This window comes from Aplidium turbinatum, chromosome 16 (assembly GCF_918807975.1).
Source record: "Aplidium turbinatum chromosome 16, kaAplTurb1.1, whole genome shotgun sequence".
Taxonomy (NCBI): Eukaryota; Metazoa; Chordata; class Ascidiacea; order Aplousobranchia; family Polyclinidae; genus Aplidium; species Aplidium turbinatum.
The window spans coordinates 4739555-4763732 of NC_137487.1; the positions used below are offsets into that span (position 1 = coordinate 4739555).

Sequence of the window (24178 nt, forward strand, 5' to 3'; positions counted from 1 at the left end):
CTAAATTTTGCTCACGAGTTGCACATAATTTTCAATCCACAGTTACCTTCCACACCACAGGTACCGTACCTAGACTCCCCAGCCTGGCCGCCGCAACCTAAGCTGGTGGACTTCCCTTCCGGGTGCATCGCCACCCCACCCCATAATCACTCCGCTCCCCACCTCCCCAGGGTGTGGACTGTGGAAAGCTGGTTATTTAGTCTCTGGCCTGACTATATTTATTGTGTTCTTCTCTGCCGTGTCAATTACTTTTTACTCGGGCGTTGTTGATCAAAATAAAACAGTTTATCACCATGATTCAGTATTTGGAAAACCTGTTTCTGACCTTTTTTTTTTCTAGTTTGCTACTGTGTCTACTCATTTCAACAACATTGAGTAAAGGGGAAGTTGGTTCAGATTAAACAATAACATGTGCGGTTTAAACAAAATTGAGTGTATCCTATTTTGCAGTTTACGTTTAAGTTTGAAATTAAAATGAAATTGAAACATTACAAAAGCAACCATGCTCTGGAAATCTTGACAGGGTTAAACGATGACAGAAAGAAGATGAAGCAGTATTGTGATGTCACATTAAATGCTGAGTCTAATGATTTTTCTGGACACAACTGTATCCTTAGCGTGTTTTCAACGTTTTTCTCTAAAATGTTTTCAATAGAGATGAAAGAGAAGTTTGAAAAACGGGGAAACATCCAAGGAGTGACTGAAGAGACACTTGAAGCTGTTTTAAACTTCATTTACACTTGTGACATCACAATCACAAGTGAGAATGTCTACAATTTGATAGAAGCTTCTAATTATATGGAGGTTCCTCATTTGAAGAAATTTTGTGAAGATTTTTTGCTTGATGAAATTGATATGACAAACTGTTTACCTAGTCGTGCATATGCAAAGTTGTATAATCTTGACAAACTCATCCAGAAAGCAGATAAGGTAATTGCAAACAATTTTGAGAATTTGATCAAAGAAGATGACTTTAATGCTTTACAATTTGATGACATTAAAGAAATACTTGAAATCGAACACAAAGAGATTGCATCTGAGGAAGTTGTTTTCGATGGATTGATTCAGTGGATTAAACATGATACTGATGCTCGTCGACAGCACTTGCCTAAACTTTTCAGTTTGGTTAAACTTAAATATCTTTCTGGAGATTTCTTAATTGATGTGGTTGGCCAGGAAGATTTGATTATGAGTTGCATCGAATGTGCAAAGCAGTGTTTTCAAGTTACGGCTTCTCGAGGTCGACTGCAAGCTGTTCCTGAGCTACCAAAGAAAGAAAAACAGTTTCTTGCATTCAAAGAAAATCAAGTGTGGAAATATGACATTACAAAAAAAGAAATAGAGGACCTTCCAAACATGATTCATAGCCATGAAAATGGAACGGCTGTTTGTCATAAAGAGAAAGTTTTTGTCATAAGTGGTAATTCAACTCATACAATGGAAAGATATGTCCACAGCAATAAGGCTGATGGTTGGCAGCAGTTTGATGGTCCAGCCCTCCCTACCATCTGTGGCTCTTCTGCTATTTTAAACGGCTGTATTTACAATTATGGTGGGTTGACTGAATCAAAATCTGGAGTATCTTATGACATTGCAAGAGGAAGATGGAACGATGCGGACAAATTTAATGAAGGGCGTTCTTCATTTTCATTAGTCTGTCTTGACAATAAGCTATATGCTGTTGGTGGTTGGAACGTCACCGCTATTTTAAACACAGTTGAATGTTATGATCCACAGCAGGGTGGTTGGAAATCCAGTCCTTCAATGAACTCAGCAAGACAAGGTTTAGCAGCAGTTGTTCTGAATCATAAATTGTATGCAATTGGAGGGTACAACAGAAGAAAACTCAAATCGGTCGAACAATTTGATCCACTTACTCAAACTTGGACCAACGTTGCGGACATGAATTTTACGAGGTTTGGTCATGGAGCTTGTGCTACAAACGGTAAAATATATGTTGCTGGAGGAGGGTCACCTGCTATAGAAGCTTATGACCCTGAACGAAATATTTGGGAAATTGAAGCAAACATAGACAAGTTTCAAAGTGTGGAATTTATGGTCTCCATATAATTGCTAACACCATATCTATCATATAAACTAACTGTGCTTTCGATTGGAAAAGTTGTCAAAAAGGATATATATATACCGTATATTTGTAAATACAGTGCAATTTGTCACCTGAGGTAGATTGGGGAAAAGTGGCAAATTAGGCAAAACGAACAATTATGCGAATAGATGAAAAGCTAACAAAGCATTGTGTTGATGCTCAAATTTAAACTTAATTCTCTATTTGTGTTTATGTATTATTAAAGGTATTATTATTCTTGAAACGTTGAGGTCGTTTTTTAATCTTGACCAATTTCTTGTCCAACGTGCGATTTTGTGTTTTCTGCCGCAATTTGACATTGATTTTTATGGTTTGCCAATAATCTTCAAATATAATGCAAAAAGTGTAATTTCATTTTCAATCGTTCACTGTTAAAGTTTTTTATACTCGTCGTCGTATGAACCTCTGGACTCGAGAGTCTACCCTATTTACCACTTAATATTCACGATGTTCTCGGACGGCACTGGAAGGCTACGAGAGAGCAGCCAGTTATTTGTTTCATTATCCAAGACGCGCAGACCTTCCACTCCGTTTGGTGGCTTGAAGATGGTGCTTAAACTTCATCATGCGTTCATTTAGTTAAACTCGTATTTCAACTTGCACGTTTTAAAACTTCATTAAGTAAAAGCACTTCTTTCATTTCACAGCTAGAACGCCTCCATACTTTGTATACACCATTTAAGATTTGTGCAAACCACTGCTCTTTAACTTCTTCGGTTTTGTTTACCCCTACAGTCAGTTGTTACAGTTTATTCATCCGAAAGCAAGATGGTAATATTTCAAGCAAGCATTTGAATGCTATCTCCTCCGTATTATTGTTATCTGAGTGAAATTCTTCAAACATTGTGTGTTTTTCTTGTGTTTATTTGGAACCCAAGAATTTCACTGGGGCCGGGCCCTCGGTAGATGCGCGCCCGGTTCAAGATCACGCGGCGCTGGTTCAACTCTCGGGGCGTGCGCTTGAGCAATGCATTTCAGGGCTGCTCTCCATTCAGCAGCACCTAGTGAATGGAATAACTCCTCGGCAACAACACTTCAACAATCGGAAAACTTCACTCTGTCAATCTCGGTAACGCACCCTGCGTCAAAAGCCTCTACAAGTAGGCTATGCGAAACTACTAGGAATAACCAATCAAGGCTTTGTCAGTCCGAGGATAAAGATTCAAAACCAACCATCCTTTTAACGGCCCTGGATATAAGGAACTATGAACAGTGTTTCAGATGCCACGATTTAGTTCATTTCAGAACATGTTCATTTTGCTTGTTTTCTGTTGCGATTTTAAGTATAGAAATTTTATGTCTTACAACTAGGCTACGTGGTAGACATGAGCGCATATTTATCTTAATGCAGAGGCGTTTCTCTCCTTAACGTAAGATCACCGTTACATAGAACAAATTATAAAAGATTGAACCCTTTTGACCGGATCACGTCATGTATATGTTGCATTGCTTCGCTGACAGAAATTAGGCTGATAGTGATAGTATATTGAAAACGGGCTCATCAGCCAAAGCTCTCATGTCGTGCAAAGAATGTTTTTTGTTCTGTCAGTCAACAAAAACCGTGTGATCAATTTCTTAATTTTTATCGATGCAGTCCAAGCATTATTACTGCAACTGTAAAGATTAGGCCAAATATTATGTATCACGACTTTCACTTACCGTACTCCGATAGATAGTCCACCTCGATCGCTCAGTTTGTTGAGCACTTGATTTTGCGTAGGCTACGATGAAATAGAAAAATCAAGTTGTTATGGTTCGACTTTCAGGATGTGCGCTTGAGCAACTCAACGCAAGCAGGGCCGTTTTAATCATTAGCCTAATATGGCTATAGCCTTAGGCCCTGGAAAAATTCGGCCCTCATTTTTTCAGGTTAAATTTTTGTAAGGCTGATAGTGATACAGATCCAGTACAGTTTTTGCTTAAAAGCTAATGACCGAGTTGAGTCACAGCCTAACACATGAAGAGCCCATTTCCAAAACCACGTAGGCGCCACTTTTTCCGAAATTGAGTTTAGAGCAGGGGTTTTCAACCTGTGGGTCGCGAGGCGCTTGAAATTCCAGTGTATTGTTTTCAATTCTTTTTTGCCAAAAAAGTTTAAAAACTGTTTTTTTCGCAATCGACCATTCCTCCACTTGAAGTTGTTATATCGTTTACGCTTTCAGACGTTGTAGACTAAAAGGTTTTAACTACTAGAGGAAAGCATTCGATATTTTTCATCAAGTTCTTGCACGTTGCTTTGTGCAGACAAAGCAAAAATTCTGTAGAATCCTATATAAAATATAGATTTCTCAGTAGGCTATTGTTTTCAATGGCATCGAAAAATAATTAGTGTTTTAACTATTTTGTTTTAAAGTTCTTTCAGCAACAGGTGCACGCATTGACAAACTTAATAGTTAAAAGTATGCAGCACCAACCATCTCACTGAAATTGATTTAAATAAATCCATAAAAGATTGCAATAAATTCAACCGGTGAAAGTGCGAAAAAGTAGATTATTATTATTTTTTCTCCTATTATGTAGCTATTGATAGAAAATGGAAATAAAAATCGGAGGAAATGTAATAAAAGCCGTAATAACGTCGCAAAAATCGTTTTTTGTTTCGGAAGTTTACGTTGGAACAGCAAAACTAAACATAACTGGATGTCGGTATGAATCAAATTTGGTTAAATTTTGCATTAAATATGCTTTTGTTGAATACTATTATGGGGGGTCGCGAGACTACATTGATTACTCTGAGGAGGTCGCGGTCGGAAAAAGGTTGAAAACCCCTGGTTTAGAGTGTCATTAGGTTGCGTATTACCATAGGTAGGCTACTTACTATTCATTTCTTTCCAAAATCTTTTCATCTGCTTCAAATTTGACACAAAAAATTGCGTTTGTTTCCAAAACCAATTTCGCGCCATCATTAGCCATTTTTCTGTTAATAGCCTACATATGTTATTTTGCAGTAAATAATTTCAATTTTTCATGTACTAGGCCTAGGTCCTATATGTATTCTTATTACTTTTTGTAGCTTGGTTTGCAAAATTAGGCCCTTCTCTAGTAAGCAGCCTTAGGCCTACAGTAGGCTACCCTTAATCCGGCCCTGAATGCAAGGACAGGTCTCCACTCAGCGGTAGCCAACCTAGTGGATGGAGTAATTCACATACAACCAGCGGAAACTTTACTTTGTCAACCTCGGTGACCGGACCTGCATCAGTGGTTCAAAGTCTCTACAAGTGTGCGAAATCTGTCATCAATGTTAGCTATTCGTTATAAGTTCCCAACTGAAACTCATGCGGCGCTGGTTCGGCTCTCGGGTTGTGCACTTAAGCCACGATAGCTCAGATGGTTAGCGCGTGACTTCGTGAACAAAGAAGCTTCAAGATCAAGCGGTGCTAGTTCGACTTTCGGGGTGTGCGCTTGAGCAACGCACGTTAAAGACTGTTCTCCATTCAGCGACACCTAATGGATAGAGTTATTCCCAGGAAACAACACTTCAACAACCGGAAACTTCACTCTGTTAATATCGGTAAACGGCTGCGTGAAGAACCTCTAAAACTGGTAGGCACTTTAACATTACCCACTCGTCGAAAAGCGTAGGCTACTCGCGATTCAGCTGATTTCAGTCATGTGACTCGACACGTGATATTCTGATCGAAAATTTTTGATACAAAGAAATTTAACTGAATGCTTCGCTACAACCAGCGTTGCCTAATGGTTAGGGCAGAGGAGTAATAATTTCGATTTCTTGGGTTCGATTCCCACCCTCTGCTAACACTATTTTTTCTTCTGCAACTGTGAACTGAGTGCAAGAGGGATCTTAATGACTGCAATCAATGGAGTTTATAAGGAAAAGTGTGACTAAAACACAAAGCAATTTCACTGAAAAGCAGGCACTCTTCGACGAGTGGGTGATGAGTGCCTACCTCTAAAAGTAGCCTATGCGAAACTACCAGGAATAACCAATCAAGGCTTTGTCAGTCCGCGGATAAAAATTCAAAACTAACCAACTTATTCTATTTTCTTCGGCCTAGCTTTTTTCATGCTCAGTATGAACGCAATCTGGTACTTCATTGTTGGTTAATGCTTCAAATAGCCTATGCGATTTAGATTTAAAAGGAAGGGCAAGCTACATGGTTCGAAGCACACCTGTTTAAATAGCCTACTTATAGAGGTAAAGTGAAGTTAGGCTACTCGTGTATTTTAGGCTACAGGGAGAAGGCTCGAATGACAGCAGACTATAGTTCGCGGGCAGTGTGCTACAAAATCATATGAGAAAAATGGTACCTAATCGAGGGTCTCCCAGCAAATAGATTAGTTATACCTTGTGTCCGAAGTCTGACTCCAAGGCTGCATTCATTTTCTCCGGATTGATCAACAGGTGAGGTCCCTAGTAGCCTATAGGCCTATTACAAACTTGGTTTAAAAAAATTCATTGACATTTTGTCATAGTAAAAAAAATGGTTTTAAAGATACTTTAATTTTATGAAAAAACTTTAACTTCAACGTAGGCCTACATAAATTTGGCTTAAACTTGATGGATGTTCAAATAGCCTACAAGGTGTTTTAACACAGAAAGCATTGTTACGCTGCAAAAAGAGTTCAAACCGGGGTGAAATTATGAGAGTAATGTTTGTTTGTTTGTTTTAGAATCTTTATCCTGCATTGCGGGAAAGCGGACTTGAGCGCTGTGCATCGGTGTACGCCTTCCGACGTACACCTGACCCACGCTGCAGCCGACGGCAATGTCTGTTTCCGGTTGTCTACTCTACTCAGTACTCATGACTTAAATTTGGTACTACCCATTACTCGAAATCGATCACTGGGTAGAGGCAATTATCGTAAAGTTTCTTGCCCAGAGAAACAACAGCAAGTGCGGGTGGCTGGAGTCGAACATGCAGGCTCTCGACTGCGAGCTCAACGCGCTAACCACTCGGCCACTGTTGCCGAAACCCCCCTGCAAGCCTCCCAGCTTTTTCTGACGTCAACTTTTGCTTGGTTCGTTCTCAGTTATTGTGTTGTATTTTTAGAGGTGTCTTGTTTCAAGGACCTGGGTTTCTCATTAGTAGATCCACCGGGTCCTCATTGTCATGTCATTATTTCTTTTGATACGGTAAGTTTAAAAAGTCAAAGCTCTACCCTGCCAACAAGTAGGCTTATCCTGTGGCCATCTTCTTAAAATAATTCGATTCTTCTTTTCTAACGATTTAACAAGAAATAACAAAAAGAAAGATTACTATTTATTGAGGAAATTATTATGAACTTAAATTGCGACAAGATTTATAAAACTTTTACAAGGCAGTAATTAACACGCGATTCTGATGTTACAAGTAGGCCTCACACATTCTAAAAGTAGGGTAGGCTTAACTGCAAGCAGCCTAAACCCGAATCGATATTTTAAATAATTCCATGCTTACATTTACAACTCCCTTTTTGGCAAGAACAAAATTCATATTTGAGCAAGTTAAAATGTTTGATAGCAACCAGCAAAACTGATAAATATAGGTTAGGCTACTAATAATTTATGTCGTTTTTCCTAAGTCTGTGGGTGATTCCAACAAACAAGTAAGCTAGGCTACGTCAATCTGCACGAGATTTCAATAAAGAAATCAGTTGACACAGGAATGTTAATTTTGTTTTGTTACTTTTGGATTTAACATTTTGTTCTAATAACTAAATACAGAAACTTAAATAACAAGCAGGATGTTGAGATAACATATCTCAAAAACAGTGAATGGCAACACTGTGGCGTAATTGTCTGGTTTGATGCTTCACAGAATGTTAAAAGCTGAAAAAAAATAAATTAATAAATAAAAATAAAACATGTTATTATTATTATTATTATAAAAGCTATAGCTATGGATGATGCACAAAGTTACTTTTACACTGATAATTTTCATAGATTGAAACAATTTTTTTTTTAGATTTTACTCCATGAATGTTGAGCTTATACTGGTGTCAAAACATAACCTATGTGATAAAATACAAGCAACATGAGATTAACTTAAAAACATACTTAGCAAAACAATTTCAAAAATCATTTGATTATTTTACAGTACATCCTCATAACGTCGTAAACATAAAACAACTTACTGATTTCTTTAATGCTGTTCCCCCCCAGTGAAGTGGGAAGCGGCGGTAATGTTCACGTAGCAGGGGGGTACAAAAGCTGCGGGATCAGTGATACCCCTTATAGCGGAATAAGTTGCCGAAACACCCCCAATTACGCCGATGATCACAATGATAACATGAAATGGCATCTCCCATTTTGGCATTTTTCTAAGTACATACAATGATATACGTTTTAGTGCAACGATAAATAGAAAACATGCAAAGAAATTTATTCTCACACGAGTCAGTTCAATCATATATAGCTAAATATCGATTTCGATCAGCTAGAAGCTAGATCATCTTCAGTTAAGCTGATTCAAATAGACATTTAAAAAAATTAATAATCTATTTGAATAAGCTTAACTGAAGATGATCTAGCTTCTAGCTGATCGAAATCGATATTTAGCTATATATGATTGAACTGACTCGTGTGAGAATAAATTTCTTTGCATTACAAGACATGTAACCGAGTCGTTCATATCAAGCATTGTTGTGGGTTTGACACCTGTCAGAAGATACTTCATTTTCTTGATAAATAGAAAACAGCATTAAGCTCATCGATGTTGCTGTCTTGTGCTAATGAGTAAGTAAGTAATGAAGATATATGTATTCATCAAACGCTATGAAATAAAAAAACATATAAACTTCTAAGTGCCGGTAGCCTAAAAGTGTAATGAAAATGGCAACTCAACAGCAATGGTTACAATTTAAGAAACGTTGACAGGCTACCTAATCAAAAAATAAAGAGCCCAAATTGTAGATACGGTAGGAAACTCATAATTACCAAACGTTTAGAATACTACACTGTCTTCACCTTCAGTTCTATAACTGTCATTAATTTACTTTTACATTGCTATAAATCAGTGGTTCTCAACGGAAGCGGTACCGCCCCCCCGGGGGACGTTTTGGTTTTTCAGAGGGGCGGTATGATTACTTCGGATTAAGGGGAGCGTTTTGATTATTAGGGTGCATTCTGGTTTAACCCATCTACCACCCAGCGTAACGATTTCGTCAAAGAGCTCGTATTGTCGTGGTAGCATTTCCTACTTCATACCTGGTGGAATAGGGATTCAGCTGTGTTTTTCTGCTACATACCAACCCACTTGACATATCCATAAGAGGTGATCTTCCAATGTTTCTCACCGGCTTTACACCGGATGTGGAGAAACTGGCACTTTCTCACCAAACCCAAGGTTCACACTGACTACCAGTAGGCCTATAGTCCTACTGTTTTCATGCTCGCAAATATATACTTGCTTTTTATCAAATATAGTTACTAGTCTCTAAAACCCTTACAGCCTGTTTCACCCTAAAATGGAATCATCAAAAGGTCCTTATTCTAATAGAAATAGAATTCTAACTGAATAAGGACCTTCTGACGGTCCCCTTTTTAGGGTATAACAGGCTGTAAGGGTTTTAGAGACTGGTAACTAGCCTATATTTGATGTAATTTGCTCTGCTTGGCTTTTTGCTTGGCATAGAGCACTTTTTGTAGTATTAATAGCATTTTTTGTTTTATATTCGCTTTTCATAATTAATCGTTGTTGTTGGGGGGGAGCGGTAAAATTTTGCCAATTCATGAAGGGGGAGTTGGGCCAAAAAAGGTTGAGAAACACTGCTATTAATGATGAAAATATTTAGTTTTCGAAACGTTTGCCGAACATGAGTTAGTTAGTTTTGAGTTTAATATCGTGGACTCTTTATTTTGTGATTAGATTAACCAGCCGTTCCAACCATTTTGCTCTTAATTTATACCATTTTAGAACTTTTAATAAACAGGTCGTCACTTTAAAAAAAATAAAAATTTCATTTCAAAATTTGAAGTATTTCTTTGATACTAATTTTGTTGGGGTACCTGCACTCAATCAACAAACACGGCTTTTGTTCACATAGCGAGTTTTGCTGGCAAGTTAATTTGTTTTAAATGTATCATTGCATACTGCAATTTGATTACTTATTTCAGCATGATCAGTGTTTTGCTTCCAATCTCTAAACTACTTGAAGTAAGTTGATGTATGTGTTTAAATTGATGCTCAGAAACCCGAAATAATCTATGGTTTAATATTGCTTGTATATGTAAATTGTGTTGTACAGTAATTGATAATGATAAAAACAATAGTTTGCTGTAGAAACTTCATTCAAATAACAAACTCATTGAGTATGGAACACCAACTTACGCGCCAGGCCAATCCTTGCGGTGTATTTTGCAAAATCTCCAGAAAAACACAGAAGGAAAAACAAAAGTGTTCAAAGTTACCGCACTACCGCCTACTAGCGCTAGAATATGACCAAACCGAGGACAGCTTTCGGCGGTAAAGATCACCACTGCAGTGATACTTGATCTGATTACAACCCTCTTCAAACCAAACTCTACAAAACAGTAACATTGGTTAGACCTCATACAAAGTTCTTGCCAGGTGCACAACCATTCACTTTGCATCCCTCGTTGAGAAATTATTTACTGTAATTGTGGAGACGCAAACAGCATTATCAGTGGAATAACCTACGCAAAGGGTGAGGGGCTGTTGGGCCATTCTCACTCTCTTCAGAATTTGTTTTGACGATCAAATTTTAAACTACCGATTTGGCTAGATTAAACTAATGTTGTCGCCAAGTTTTTTTACTCAATTTTCTATCATAATATTCGTTTTTAATACACAATCTATTTTACAGTGTCCAAATTAGTCCAAAGTGTTGCAAATTCGAAAATTGGTATCGTTGATGTACGCTGAGTATGGTAATCTTGTAGTGGCCATTGTAGGCTAATAAGCGTCTTCCGTTTGTAGCACGTTCTGAGAAAAACATCATTTCAGGCGTTTTCCCTCTTCGTTGACGGCTGTTTATTGCAAGACAACACGCAACTCACCATCTGGAAGATTTAAAGGTTTTTCAAAAACTTGACTCAGCGGATTTTGAACAATGACGTAAGCAAACACGAGATGCATAGTTATAAGAACAGTGGATATCGACTCGAGAGGTCCATGAGTTAGAGATTGGAAGATGTTATCTTCTACCAGATCTCCGTACACTCCAAATCCTGCCCCACCAATGGGAACATACATCATTAAAATGCCTGGAAAGTAATGAATTATAAAGAAGACTTGGTTTACAACGTATTGGTTGCAATCTCCCGCAACTATTGATCATTTTTTCTCTAAAACTTTCGGTATTAAATAAACTTCCCTTTGACGTTCTATGAAAATTGCACAATTATCGATAAAGATATTCGGGAAAATGGCATCACTCAAGCTATAAATTAACAAACAGAAACAACGATTTTTGTATGAGCTTAGTTAAATGTCGGATAAATAAGTTAGAAACATCACACCACATTTGACGACAGGCCCAGTTTAGTTTATTTTTTACCAGAATAACACGCAATAAACATGAATTAAATTCCTGGTGAATCCGTGCATTCGATTTTCAAAGTTTTGTGCTGTTGGTTTCGTTTTGTACTGATGGTACTAAAATGAATAGACATTCAACTCTGATTGTGAACCCTGATTCAATCAGATAGTCAACTTTGTGATCATACCAATTGATTTTCAACCAAACTACAATAATTTCTGATGCAGAGAAACCATTTTCAAAGTTTTGCAGCAATGTAAACTACTCAATTTGGCTTTTCAGATGTTCATGTTTGATTCTTGTACGGTAATTGAAACATTATACAGAACAATTCAAACTAACATACATGTCATTGCAACTAAAACAGCTTTTGTAAACTTCTTGGGTTCTCTCATGTCGGCTTGGATGGTTGGGAACGCTGCCATTCCACCAAAGCAGAAAAGAATCATCCCAAACGCGAGGAAAAATGACTCAAATCCTCTTTCGAACAGATCCCTTTCTGAGCAAAAAGCGGCATTACAACAAATTAAAACAAAGCTTGCCCTGCAAAAGTCGCAACACCTGTGAAAGCAAATGTTGTTCGGCCTAATTAAATGAACCACCAGCAGAGAAATATTCGGAAATACCACAATGACCACCAGTTTGATTTTTGTTTGTCGTATCCAGGCTTACACCGGGTGGTTGAAGATTTAGATAAAGTAGACGGGAAGGCAAGGAAGCCAATCTTCGTGTTCACCTTCAGGCATGCCTTTAAGTGTCCTGCCACAGACACAGCCGCATGCTCTTGAGCAGTGTCGAACCGGTGCCCTTTCGATTGCCATTCCAGTGTTCTCACAACCAGTGATGCTGGAGGTCTAATTGTCAAACCGAAGTTTACAACGACGGGATAAAAACCTCGTTCAGCATTGCATTGCTTTCTCTAATAACCTAATTTGATTGACAAAAAGGACTCACCGTTGCGCTCAACTTGTTCAAGATATATCGCAGTGTCGTTTTGCGCTCTTTCAATGTCCATCATCATCTGAATGAACATCAAAACACATGCTATCGCTGTGGTAACAGTGGCCATCAAAGCTATCGGCCTGCAAGATACGAACAAGTAACTTGAGACTTTCTTCTGTTCTATACACAGTGTTATTCTTTATAAAAAGAAAGGATGTCATTTATTACTACATGTGCTGTGCTTCTCTTTGTTTTTGTTTTGATTGATTGATTGATTGATTGAATATTTATCCTCGGAATGGGAAAGCTTCTTGCAGAGCTTAATCCTGGCAGTTTCACATACTTGTAGAGGTTTTGAATCACTGACGCAGGCCTGGTCACCGAGATTGACAGAGTGAAGTTTTCGATTGTTGAAGTCTTGTTGCCGGGGAATTATTCCCTCCATTAGATGCCACTGAATGGAGAGCAGTCCTTAACGTGCGTTGCTCAAGCGCACACCCTGAGAGTCGAACAAGCTTGATCTTGAAGCTTCTTCGTTCCAGAAGTCACGCGCTAACCAACTGTGCTTTTATTTTTTACTGTTTGTTTTTTTGGGTTTTCTGGCGTGCTAACTACAGATATATAGCCTACTACATGATTTACTATTCAGGCACGCTTTAAACCTTTCAAGGTTTTGCCACCTATTTCCGTTCATTAACGTGCTGGTAGGCCTATATCTACTCTTGTAGTTAGCAGTATCTTTTTCTGCCCAGATACGTTAATGACCAAAAATAAAATGAATAAATGATAAAAAAAAAAAAAATAAGCGGCTCGGGTATGGGGTTGCTTGCAAGCCGCTTTCTCTAAATATTTCAAATACAGGAGGAATAAGATGACCTGTAAGAAGATCTCATAAACAAGGTCTTGTTCTAGTTAACCTATTGTGGGAATTTCACTGTACTTGTACTTGTAACTTGACAAGCGATAGAGCAGCGGTACGAACCCAGGTCGGATAACTTCTTTATTTTTCAAAAAGCAAAATCTGACGTTTACAGCAATGTTATTTATAAACAGCAAAGTACATATGTAAATAAAAAAAATGGATTTATGACGTAAAGAGAACTACCTGTTTGATCAACATTCACAAAGAAATGAAATGCATAGACCAGTGGTCCCCAAACATTTTTATCCTGTGCACCCTTTTAGTTGGTATTAAATCTAAATTCCCCCTACAAATTTAGTTCGTTAAAAACTCGTTTACATTAATATTTTAATCTAAGTCTTAGAAGAGAAACTAAGCTCTCTCACTAGTAATAAGCTCTTTAGCCTCTGATATTCCTCTTTATATTAAAATAATTAATTAAACTACCATTCAGCGTTTTTGGTTTCTTGGTTTCATATGATATTAAAATAAGTGTTAAATCCCAAAGTAATTTTAAATGCCAATTATTCTGACATACGGTTGACAAAACAAAACCAGTACTTCGAAATTTTTTGTATGAAAGTTTATTTCGTTTTATGTTCAATTGTGTTTAAAACATTTTGTTTCGTTTCAATAAAAAAAAAATATTAATTTGAACAACCCTAGTCAAGTGCGATTCTGACTCTCTTTTAACTCACCAGAAGTCTTTGGGACTTTTTAACCAGCAGAATGGAGCTAATGCGCCGCCAATGATCATGACCCAGTAGCACAAAGACACGTCCACATTCACCTGCGTTACAATGAACAGATGTCAGAGATAGTGGGTTACTGCACTGCTTCACTCAGTGTGAAACATGGGCTAGAAACGTCACTTTCAGACCGTCATCACGTAAAGGGTCGTTAGAAAACAATCGCTAATCTTCACTGGTGTCCTTCCACTGTGGTTTATCAACTATTTTTAACCGTGTAAACATTTTCTCGAGTGGACGTTTTGAATTGGTCTGCGTTGAACCAAACAGCATCCAATCGTAGATCATGTAGTAGTCATGTAATGTAGTAGTCATGTAAAAATATTAGTTTTAACACTACCGAAGACCTTTGTTAATGTTTTGTGTACATCATGCATCTCAACCTATAAAGTGTATGGCTCCAGTATCGCTTTCAATGAATAAACATTTTAAAATAAAAGCATTACGTTAAATCGGGAGCTTGAAGCCCTTTCAAACAATCTCATGGAAATGGTTACTTTTTCTTACTTTGCATTCAACGATCGTTAGCCTGGCTTAGGCCACACTGGGTTTTAGTTGAAGTATAACAAAAATCTTAGAAACATGCTTCTTGATAAAGTAACTTAGTAACAATCAGATACAAATCTTACACATATCAGAAAAGTTTAGAGAATCTCAAGCATACCATGCAATTGAAAGATTGAATGCAAGGTTTGCAAGACACAACTGACCTGCTGTAGCAAGCTTTGTATGTTTCCCGAGGCTATCAGCAGCAGTACAACACATACTCCGAACAAGGTGAAGTAGACTGAAATGTTTACTATGATTCTGCAAAATTTAAGGTAATGATGTTATTGTTTTATCTATTGTCACTCTGCAACAGCTGAGGTCTTTTACAATTTTAGCAACAAGGGTTATTTTTAATATTACATCAGATTTACGTTGTCATCACGTTATTACCCGATTTATTCTCACCGTGTTATGCATTTGCAATTTGTCGTTTTCAGTTTTTGTTTGAATGTGAAATAAACTCAAAGTCGCCTTTTGTGTTTAACTCCCTGATTGCCACTATACAATTTTAACAACAAAAATTAAAACAAGTAAACGAGTAGAAAAGGGTTCACAATCACTTTTAAAAGTTCTTTTATGGACAAACATGGTTGCACAAATGCCTAAGTTTTACAAGCTGTTTATAGTTGTAGTAGTTTCGTTTGGCATTTTCACACTTCAACCTCGTTGTCTTTCAGCCAGTTTTTAAATATATGACCACATTGGTAAACTGTGTTGAAACCCCCAGTCCATGGACAGTCTAAAATCAAATGATCAACATTTTTCCTGCTTTTTTTTGCAATTTGGACATATCTTCTGTGAATTGAAGGGAAGCAAGATTGAATTACCGTATTTAAAACAACAAATCAACAAAAACTACATCACCACAGATCTCATAAAAACAGCAAAAGACGAAAAACATGGAAACTTTTCATACAAGAAGCATTGGAATCAAGTATGGCAATGAAAGAAGAGAGATTAAGAACGTTGAATATCTAACCTGTCACCAACATAACGATTTAGTCTGCAGTTTTGTAGAACTACATCAGCAACGAGTCCTTTTGAATGCTAGCTATTCAATTAATGGCATAGTTCTTGCTTGAAGTTTTGCTGAATCTGATTCAGGAAATATCATATAACCTATCATATATCACATTTTCGCATTAACGTAACGTCAATGTGAAAAGTGCCAACCAAAATAAACGATATATCAGCACTCTAATAAACCGGGAAAGATGAGTAGGCTAAACCTTAAAAAATTAAAAAATAATTCTTTCATCAATGGTTGTTTGAAATACAAATAATTGGGGTTGTATCGCACAATCGATGAAAGATTAAGTAAGCAAATGGTTTGGTTTGGTTTGGTTTTGGTTTTTGAATCTTTATCCTCGGACTGACAAAGCCTTGATAGGTTATTCCTGGTACTTGTTCGCATACTTGTAGAGGCACTTGACGCAGGGCCGGTTACCGAGATTGGCAGAGTGAAGTTTTTCCGATTGTTGAAGTGTTGTTGCGGAGAAATTATTCCATTCACTAGGTGCCGCTGAATGGAGAGCAGTCGTTTTTGAAAGACAGATTTTGTTGTCTGAGTTAGATGTCTGGGTGTGTTTGAACTTGCCAGTGATACTTTCCCAACGTAAAAAATTTTTAATATCGTTCCACGCTTTTATAAAAAAATATATAGAAGTAAAATCAGAAGTAAATTCATCTCATAAGAACGTAAATTTACTTAAGAAAAAAAACCAGGTCATTTTATCAATGCCCAAATTTTATCTAAAAAAATTTATTTAGATAAATTTATCATCAGGCAAATAGGCTAATGGCAAACAAGAAGAAGAAAAGGTTGATAACTTTCGATCCCAACTACGCATTCGAAAAACTCAGTGAAGACAATTTAGTTTCAATCTTTTCCTACAAATCTAAGTGAACAAAAATACAAACAAACAATATATATATCATCATTCATCACGTACAAACACAATTGCTGCATTTCGCAAATCTTTTCTTTGCCCTGACGTTGAATCGTGATGTCACAATGGCATCCAGAGATTAACTCAAGTTGGCTTTTGATAACGATCTTTACGCAAATATTTATTTTAAAGTACGATAAAACGTTGTCTACAGTGAAAAATATCGAAGAACTTGATAATACTTATGATCTCCTGCGCTATAATGATCACATTAGGTGAGAGTCATTTGATTTTGACCGGTAAAGAAAAAAAACAGTTACTCTACACGCCGAGTTCAATAATATAAAGTATATTTATTGAAAATGAGTCACATCCTTTTTTTATTCAAAATAATAACTAATAACAAAGAATTTTGTTTGTGGTCGTCAAATGTGGTAAAAAGTGACAGGGTTAGAAAATTTCTTTGTTTTTTAATGGATTCGTCAGCACTGAACCGCTTCTCACCAAACTGGACTCAATTGCCAATTTGCTTTTCAACCTTTTATTCCAATACCCAACACTGTCTTGTGCTGACGTCAGATTTTTAATTTTGGTGGAGGTATTGATCTTTCAAATGGTTTAATGGTAAGAATATTTGATAGATGAGGGATTCATAGCCCAATGTCCTACAAATATGTCAAGTCACTATACAGGTTACAGCTTTCAATATGTAAAGCTAAACCATTCTTTTGTATTTATATTTTCTCCTAGAGACAGGCAAAATAAACAACATTATCCGTTACGTACTTTTGTAAAATAATTATTGCTAAGCAACAAAATATTGCAAATACATCACATGCGTATTTATTCAATTTCTTGAGTTATATAGCCTAAGTCTTAAAAGTCGCCAAGTATCAGATTAGTTTCGGCTTATCACATGATGGACGACCAGTCAGAACATCAGTCCTTTTTTTAAATTAATTTAACTCCTGCTGATCTTGAATCAGTGTCAGATAGCAATGGTTTGCTGACTGATCAGTGCCATGATGTTGAGATTTATAACAAAATAACGACTTGATTGTGTCAAATCGAAACTTAACTATAGAACTACGTTGTCTACTGCGGAGTGGCAATTGATCGAAGATTTGAAGGGTGTTGGTTCGGTTCTAATAGAAAATGATTCTCAGAAAAAAGCTTTTAACAGCATGTTAAAAGTAGTGCGGACGTCTCGAAAATTACATGATTTTCTCTCCCTATCTGTTTGCTATATATCCGCAACCACGTTCATTGCACGATACTTGCTTGACAAGAAAGGATACAAGACAAAATAACTTCCATTTTATCATCAAGATGCGATATCTCATCAAACGTACTTTCCAGGGGTGCCAAACGCCATCTCCCCGATCGTAGGATAGGGATCCGCGCAGTGTTTAGTTTCTTCGGGCTTGTTCTCCCTTATTAATGTCCAGCATCTTCCCAGGACTGTGCCAGTAAACGAAGAAATTGCCGCACAAAGGATGATAAGAAACAAGCCAACCTGTACATAAAGCATACATCTATTAAAAGAAATACTATGCATGATCACTATCATCAAATGTTGTATTTGTTTTACTGATTTTATAACTCTTAAGACAGTACCAAAATCATCCATTTGAAACGATCAAAAATTCTGCAAAAATAATAAAAACAGTTAACAAAATGCTTGAAAGCTGATTGGAGAATGACCGCATTTGAAAGTAATTGTGGCCCTTTGATAGAGCAAAAGCCCAACACATCAAGCTACACACTTCAGCCGAACCAATATGTCAAAGCTGCAACTGCTTTTAAACTAAAGGTTTTTTATCAATGGTGGGCTGAAATTTACTAATTCAACATTAATTAAAATTCCCTAGAACCATTCATGTCCTATTCTACAATGAAACGCCAATAACTTTAGGAAAAAGTTAATTCTATCAATGAGAAATCAAACAACTGTATAATAAAAATAACTTTTTGGAATGATAAACAAGGAAAAGCAAGCAAAAGAAAACCAAACAAAAATACAATACTCCATACAATATTTGCTGAGCTGTGTTGTCACCGCAGGGCATAATTACAACACTGCAAACGTTGGCAATGATCTAGCAAAGCTGATAAAACATTTTTATGGTGCAAGCTCGCTTAATCACTGATTGATTTATTTCCATGCTCACGGCTTCACAATTTTGACCGATTTACTCGCCATAAACCGCAAAACACAAGCAAACCGATACGAGAAGTCGTTTTTCCCGCCGGTTAGTTAATTATTAAAATACCGACACGAGAAAGTAATCGTTAAAAGATTTAGTGACTGAGCTTGACAGTATAGCTTGTTGAGTTGGTATAGTATAGATAATAATCGATGACATGCAAAGCTTTATCGCCAGCTGCCATAAATGTCATATTCCATTTGTCATATGTCTCAGGTATTTTCAATCATGAACTCAGAATTTCTTGAACAGGTTCGAAACTTGACTTTATTATTATGTTATCGTTATTTTAACTAATGTTATTATTTTTATTATTACACCTGAAAAACGGTGGAGGAAGCTTTATGCGAGTTGGCGAACCTGGCTGATTATTTAAATTAGTAATTATTATTATTGCTCGAAGTATTAAGTCACAATTGTTCAACAATGCAGCTACTAAAGTCTTAGCTACTAAAATAAAGCAATTTAAGTTGCGCAACAAAATATTCGCTATTTGAGTTGAGCAAATTTACTCCAAAATGCGTTTACACTTTGTACTCGGCATTATTTCCATGCAATTTGATTGGCTGAAAAAAAGGGCGGACTGCCTGGTTGCGTAGCCTACCACTGGTAAGGAAAAAGAACTCTGCTTGGATGCATTTTTTTATAGTAGCCTATTCGCACCCACAGTGGGGTTATCAGAATTTTTCTTCACAATTTAAAAAAAGTTTTTTTCAACAACGTTTAATATCGCAGTTTGATAAAAAAGTGTAGTGTCTAATCAGAAAAAAAGGTTCGTTTTAATTCGGATACAAAAAAATGCAGAAACATCATCCTAAAAGCATCAAAAGAACGTATATCATGTTATTTGAAGTACATTATTAATGTTGTTTCCCTGGTTGCTGTGCAATTAAATCGTGAAAGGGTATCGGATATCATTAGTTCTTAAAGACATTTGAAGATCTTCATCCGACACTGATCCAGATTCAGATTGAGTTTTAAAAATTGTTTTCAATCCGGCGCTGAGAGATTACGGGTCAATGAAATTTCATTCATAGCAAAAGAAACGTTAAGTGATCTCTGCTCAAAGCTTTCAAATCGAAAAGTCAGGTAGAATCGGGCAAACTTGTATCTAAACATTCTCATAGCACACGGAGAAGAAATCAGCTGGGCAAATAAAATGCGGCGCCCACTTTTCACTTTTGACTCTTTTGACTCTTCCAGAGTTCATATTGTCATTTTATACAGTTGTCCGATCAATTTCGAACAAATTGTCGATAACAACTAAGTAAGAGGACATAGTGGGAAAGAAAGTGATAAACTGTTATATAAAATTCATCGATCTGATGTCCATTGACATTGAAACAACATGCAAATAATTATTGAAGTTTATATGCAGTGGTCAGCGGTGTAAACATAATAATAATTCCTAAAAAATTTAAAGTTTGAATCTACAATGCCCAAACTCCACTATGCTTATTGACATGCAGTGATAGATCTCACACTTTCTTTGAAACACTAGCAGTGAAAAATGAGGTAAAACTTTTCAAAGAATTACATGTGTGGGGCATGAGCATATTCTTTCATAAAGTAGACTGCTGTAAGCTATATTGATGCTGAAACCAAATTGTTTTTTTAAATTTTTATTATGTTCCTTTGGCAAAGCTTACAATAAAAAAGGGAAACTAAAAAAAGATGAAAATATGGCCAAACAACATCTATAGTAGCTCACCCATCCTGCATCCTTGACGGCTTTTGGAAGAGCTAAAACCCCACTCCCTGTCATTTCTCCAGTGATGAAGAGCACAGCAGTGATCACTGTAAGTCCGGTCTTTGGAACAACAATTCGGAGATCTGTTTCCTGCAAAACTGTACGCTAAGCCTTGTATAAAGTAAAGGTGGTTTCATACTCAGTTATTGAATATCGGGAAATTAGAAGATAAGGTTCTCATTACAATAATCCTTCTGCATTATCGAAAGTAGGGTGGCCAACTGGCCAGTTCCTTTCTCTAGGCCGCCTTTTCTTCGGCAATTACGCCTTGTAGAAGTTCTACAAAGAATTACTGGTATTACTGGTATTATTAAAATAAAGCTTCTTCAAAATGCTACCAATTTTCTTAACGTTTATGCAACCATAAAGAGCACATACAAACGATTTGTTGTCAAATCATGAGTTGTATTCAAAGTCAACCAATCAAAACCGAAGAATCGTTTGCAACAAAAATAGCTTAAACTTAAGACTTTTTTACCAATCCATTCAAAAACCTGTTTCCCTCACACAAGGGTATTGGTATTGTCACTACTGAAACAGCTCTTTTGACGTTGTTTCAATTTAGAAATCTGCCGTTTTCTTTTCACAATGGTCGACTTCATACAATTCTTACTTTCCCCAGTATTTTTGTTTCTTGAGGTGTATGTTTTATTACCTGATTTATTTTTATTTGACATAGTTTGTTAAAATTTATTCAATTACCTTGTGTGATTTTCCATTTTCTTCTCCTGGAATAAGTTCAATACCTTCATGAGTTGCCATAACGAAGATTGGATCAACTGAAGGTTTTCAATTCTAAAATCTACGTTACAAAACTAAACCACTGATCAAGAGTAAGCACGAGGTAGGTTATAATTTGTCTTAACAAAATATAAATTGTAGCACAAATACAGTGTTTTCTGCATAAAAGCCTTGAAAAAGGGGTTTATTTTTGTATTATAGCTAACACCAAAAAATCAGTTTTGTCAGTAAGTTAGCATCACTAAGTTTGGAAATCAAAATTTGTCGACAAGCACAACGATTCCATCCAATTGCAGACGCCTGCGCCCTGCACCCACGACAACGTGTAATGCAAAACAAGGCTCAGGTTTAAGACCTGACGGTGATGAAGCTAATCATTGACCTAGCTTCTCGGAGCCACGGCAGTGGACGCAGTGTAGATAAATATTAAACTTACACTGAACAGAAGAGCCAAGAAATTTTACGTTAATTTAAGATCTGAAGACGTTTAAGAAATGTAACTTAATGGAACTGTTCAACATTGACCTGATACAGCCACGTTGCTTTAATCATATTATCGTGGATTATTGTTTTGACAGCTCTTTTGTATATCGCTCTTTTGTATTGTTTCTGCGATGGCTAATGTTTGTTGAAAGTCGCTGCCAACATCAATTTGAAGAAACTTCGCCACAGCGATTTCACAACACAACCTCCACATGTGTTGCAAACTTCAGAAGTTCTCACGTTTCAATTTGATATGATTTCATGTTGTCAATTTGCCTTCTCAAAAATAATCGATAAATGGTCTCTTCCAGCATAAGCAGGTATAGGTCAACAACGTATTTTTGTAATTTGTTGTTAGGTTGCATAATAGGATGAACTCAACTGTAATGTTTTGAACTGAGGTGAAAGCTTCAGATAGTTTTCAAGTGATTCGTTTAGCATCATTGCTCACTTCGGTGACCTACTTTGTATGTTTAATATTTTAACCGGTACAGCAGGTAACATTTGGACTAAGCCAGTGACGTAGCAAGAAAGAAAAGTCCAGGGAAGCCAAAGCAACCGTTGGGGGGCAAACGTCGTTCAACATAAATTACAATGATATTAAAACGTTGTAATGGTAGGCTATTAAATCATTTTTAAGGGGGGGGGGGTACATTTTGGAGGGCGATCGCTCCTCCAAGCTCCCCTTTGGCTACGTCCTTGGACTAAGCTCTCTGCATCAACAACTCAGATTGATGTCAATCTTCCACTTGCCAACTAGACCTCTGGTTTTTGCTTCGATAACAGATGCAATATGTTCTTAATGGTATTAAAAAAATTTGATAAAGCCATTTTTGACGACCATATAGGCTACATCTCAAAAACCTTAAACCGTTTAATGATTTTTTTCAGATTCATATCACTTGTTAAAAAGTACAGACGGGAACATTTCAACGGAGTGCCCATGCAACGTAGTCTATTTTTCAACTGTTGTAAAATTAAAACTAATTCACTAGTCACTACCCCATACCCCAAAACTCACTAGTCACTACCCCATTACTTGCATCAGCACCAAAGTTGTAAATAGTGGCCAAGACGATAACAGAATGCATTCAACGTCTCGGCTTACATTGACTGTTTCGGGAGCACAATCATCAGAGCACTCAAATCGACCCCAATACAATGGCTACCCACAATGAACGAAATCTACCCACCACATCCGAGACGAGGAAAAATCACAGCCAAACTAAACCAAAGATTTCAAGAAGCTGGCAATACTAGAAGTAACTCAACATCACAAAACATAATCTGACGAAGACCAAACACTGACTAAAATCAAGTCATCCTATTTACAACCAAACAACCAAGAATTATGATCTTAATCACAAACGGAAAGAACATTGAATAAAAAATCAACTATATGGTGGTGACATTATCAACCATCCAAACAGAAAGGAATGGATCACTTATAATAATATAATTTTATGCCGTCGTGCCCGAGCTGCTACCTCTCTTCATTAATAGGGCTATCAAAATACACCCATTTGTCTAAATTGTAAAAAAAGCAGGCAAACTGTTGACCATTTGGTTTTAGACTGTCCATGGACTGCAGTACCTGATGGTTTCAACACAGTTTACCAATGTGGAAATATATTTAAAAACTGCCAAAAAGACAACGAGCTTCAAATGCGAAAACGCCAAACGAAACTACTACAGTACTATGTAGAGAAGGGGTTAATTTTAATTTCAACTTTATCCCTGATGTAAACTGCCTCATTGAAAGTTTACTTGCTACCAGGGTGCTATTATGAAGCCCTGTAATAGTCCAGACCCTTGCCCACAGAATTAGATCACAATGGCAACACAAACATTTCTAAGCGTCATCAATTCAATGTTTGTATATCATTTCTTTCGTCACTTTTGTTTTGATGGCTAGGCTTGTGAATTAAAGAAAAGTAAGACGCCTTGGAATGTAAAACTTTAAACAAAGTCATACATCGAAGAAAAAAACAGCTGACAATAAAAGTTTTGACATTCTGCGTTTTCACAGAGCGCAATCGAGGAAACAATTAGCCGATTGATGCTTTTCCTTGCTTGCAGCATTGGGCTAACGTCGCGACGGTATACTGAAAAGAAACGCAAAACTAACGTAAGCTGGCGCAACGTATTTGGTTTGGTAGCTGAGGTAAGTTTTCCAGTTGCAAACTGACTGTGCAGCAGAAAAAAAAACAAGGAAAAGATTGTCTTTGGTGGCTGTGTATCCAACAAACGGAGTTAACTCATCATCTCGAGATAAATCACATCTCCAATGCATTAAAAGTGAGCTATGCAGCCGAAGTTCGAATGAAACGAATGTTGAAAATAGTCATAAGACCAGCAGATTGATTGAATTTTTATTTCTGAACTGGGAAAGCTTTTTGCAAAGCTTAATCCTGGCAGT

General features: G+C 36.9%; 2 protein-coding genes across 3 annotated transcripts; one reads left to right on the plus strand and one right to left on the minus strand.

The window, feature by feature from the left end:
* The first annotated feature begins 797 nt into the window (after window positions 1-797).
* Window positions 798-3784, plus strand: LOC145785401 (ectoderm-neural cortex protein 1-like). Its single transcript, XM_082597059.1, has one exon. It carries the CDS (start codon window positions 799-801, stop codon window positions 2068-2070), a length of 1272 nt encoding a protein of 423 aa, XP_082453185.1. The 5' UTR covers window position 798; the 3' UTR covers window positions 2071-3784.
* Window positions 3785-7307: 3523 nt separating this feature from the next.
* LOC145785727 (uncharacterized) lies at window positions 7308-21360 on the minus strand. Of its 2 annotated transcripts, none has more exons than XM_082597427.1 (11): window positions 21238-21360; window positions 20497-20625; window positions 17931-18094; window positions 14851-14947; window positions 14090-14181; window positions 12515-12630; window positions 11895-12044; window positions 11067-11273; window positions 10378-10570; window positions 8183-8368; window positions 7308-7877 (listed from the first exon to the last, which is right to left on the minus strand). In XM_082597427.1, exons 1-10 carry the CDS (start codon window positions 21295-21297, stop codon window positions 8191-8193), a joined length of 1386 nt encoding a protein of 461 aa, XP_082453553.1. In that variant the 5' UTR covers window positions 21298-21360; the 3' UTR covers window positions 7308-7877; window positions 8183-8190. The 2 variants fall into 2 exon arrangements, with proteins under 2 accessions (XP_082453553.1, XP_082453552.1); XM_082597426.1 differs by having other exon boundaries at window positions 11895-12047; window positions 12503-12630.
* Window positions 21361-24178: the final 2818 nt, after the last annotated feature.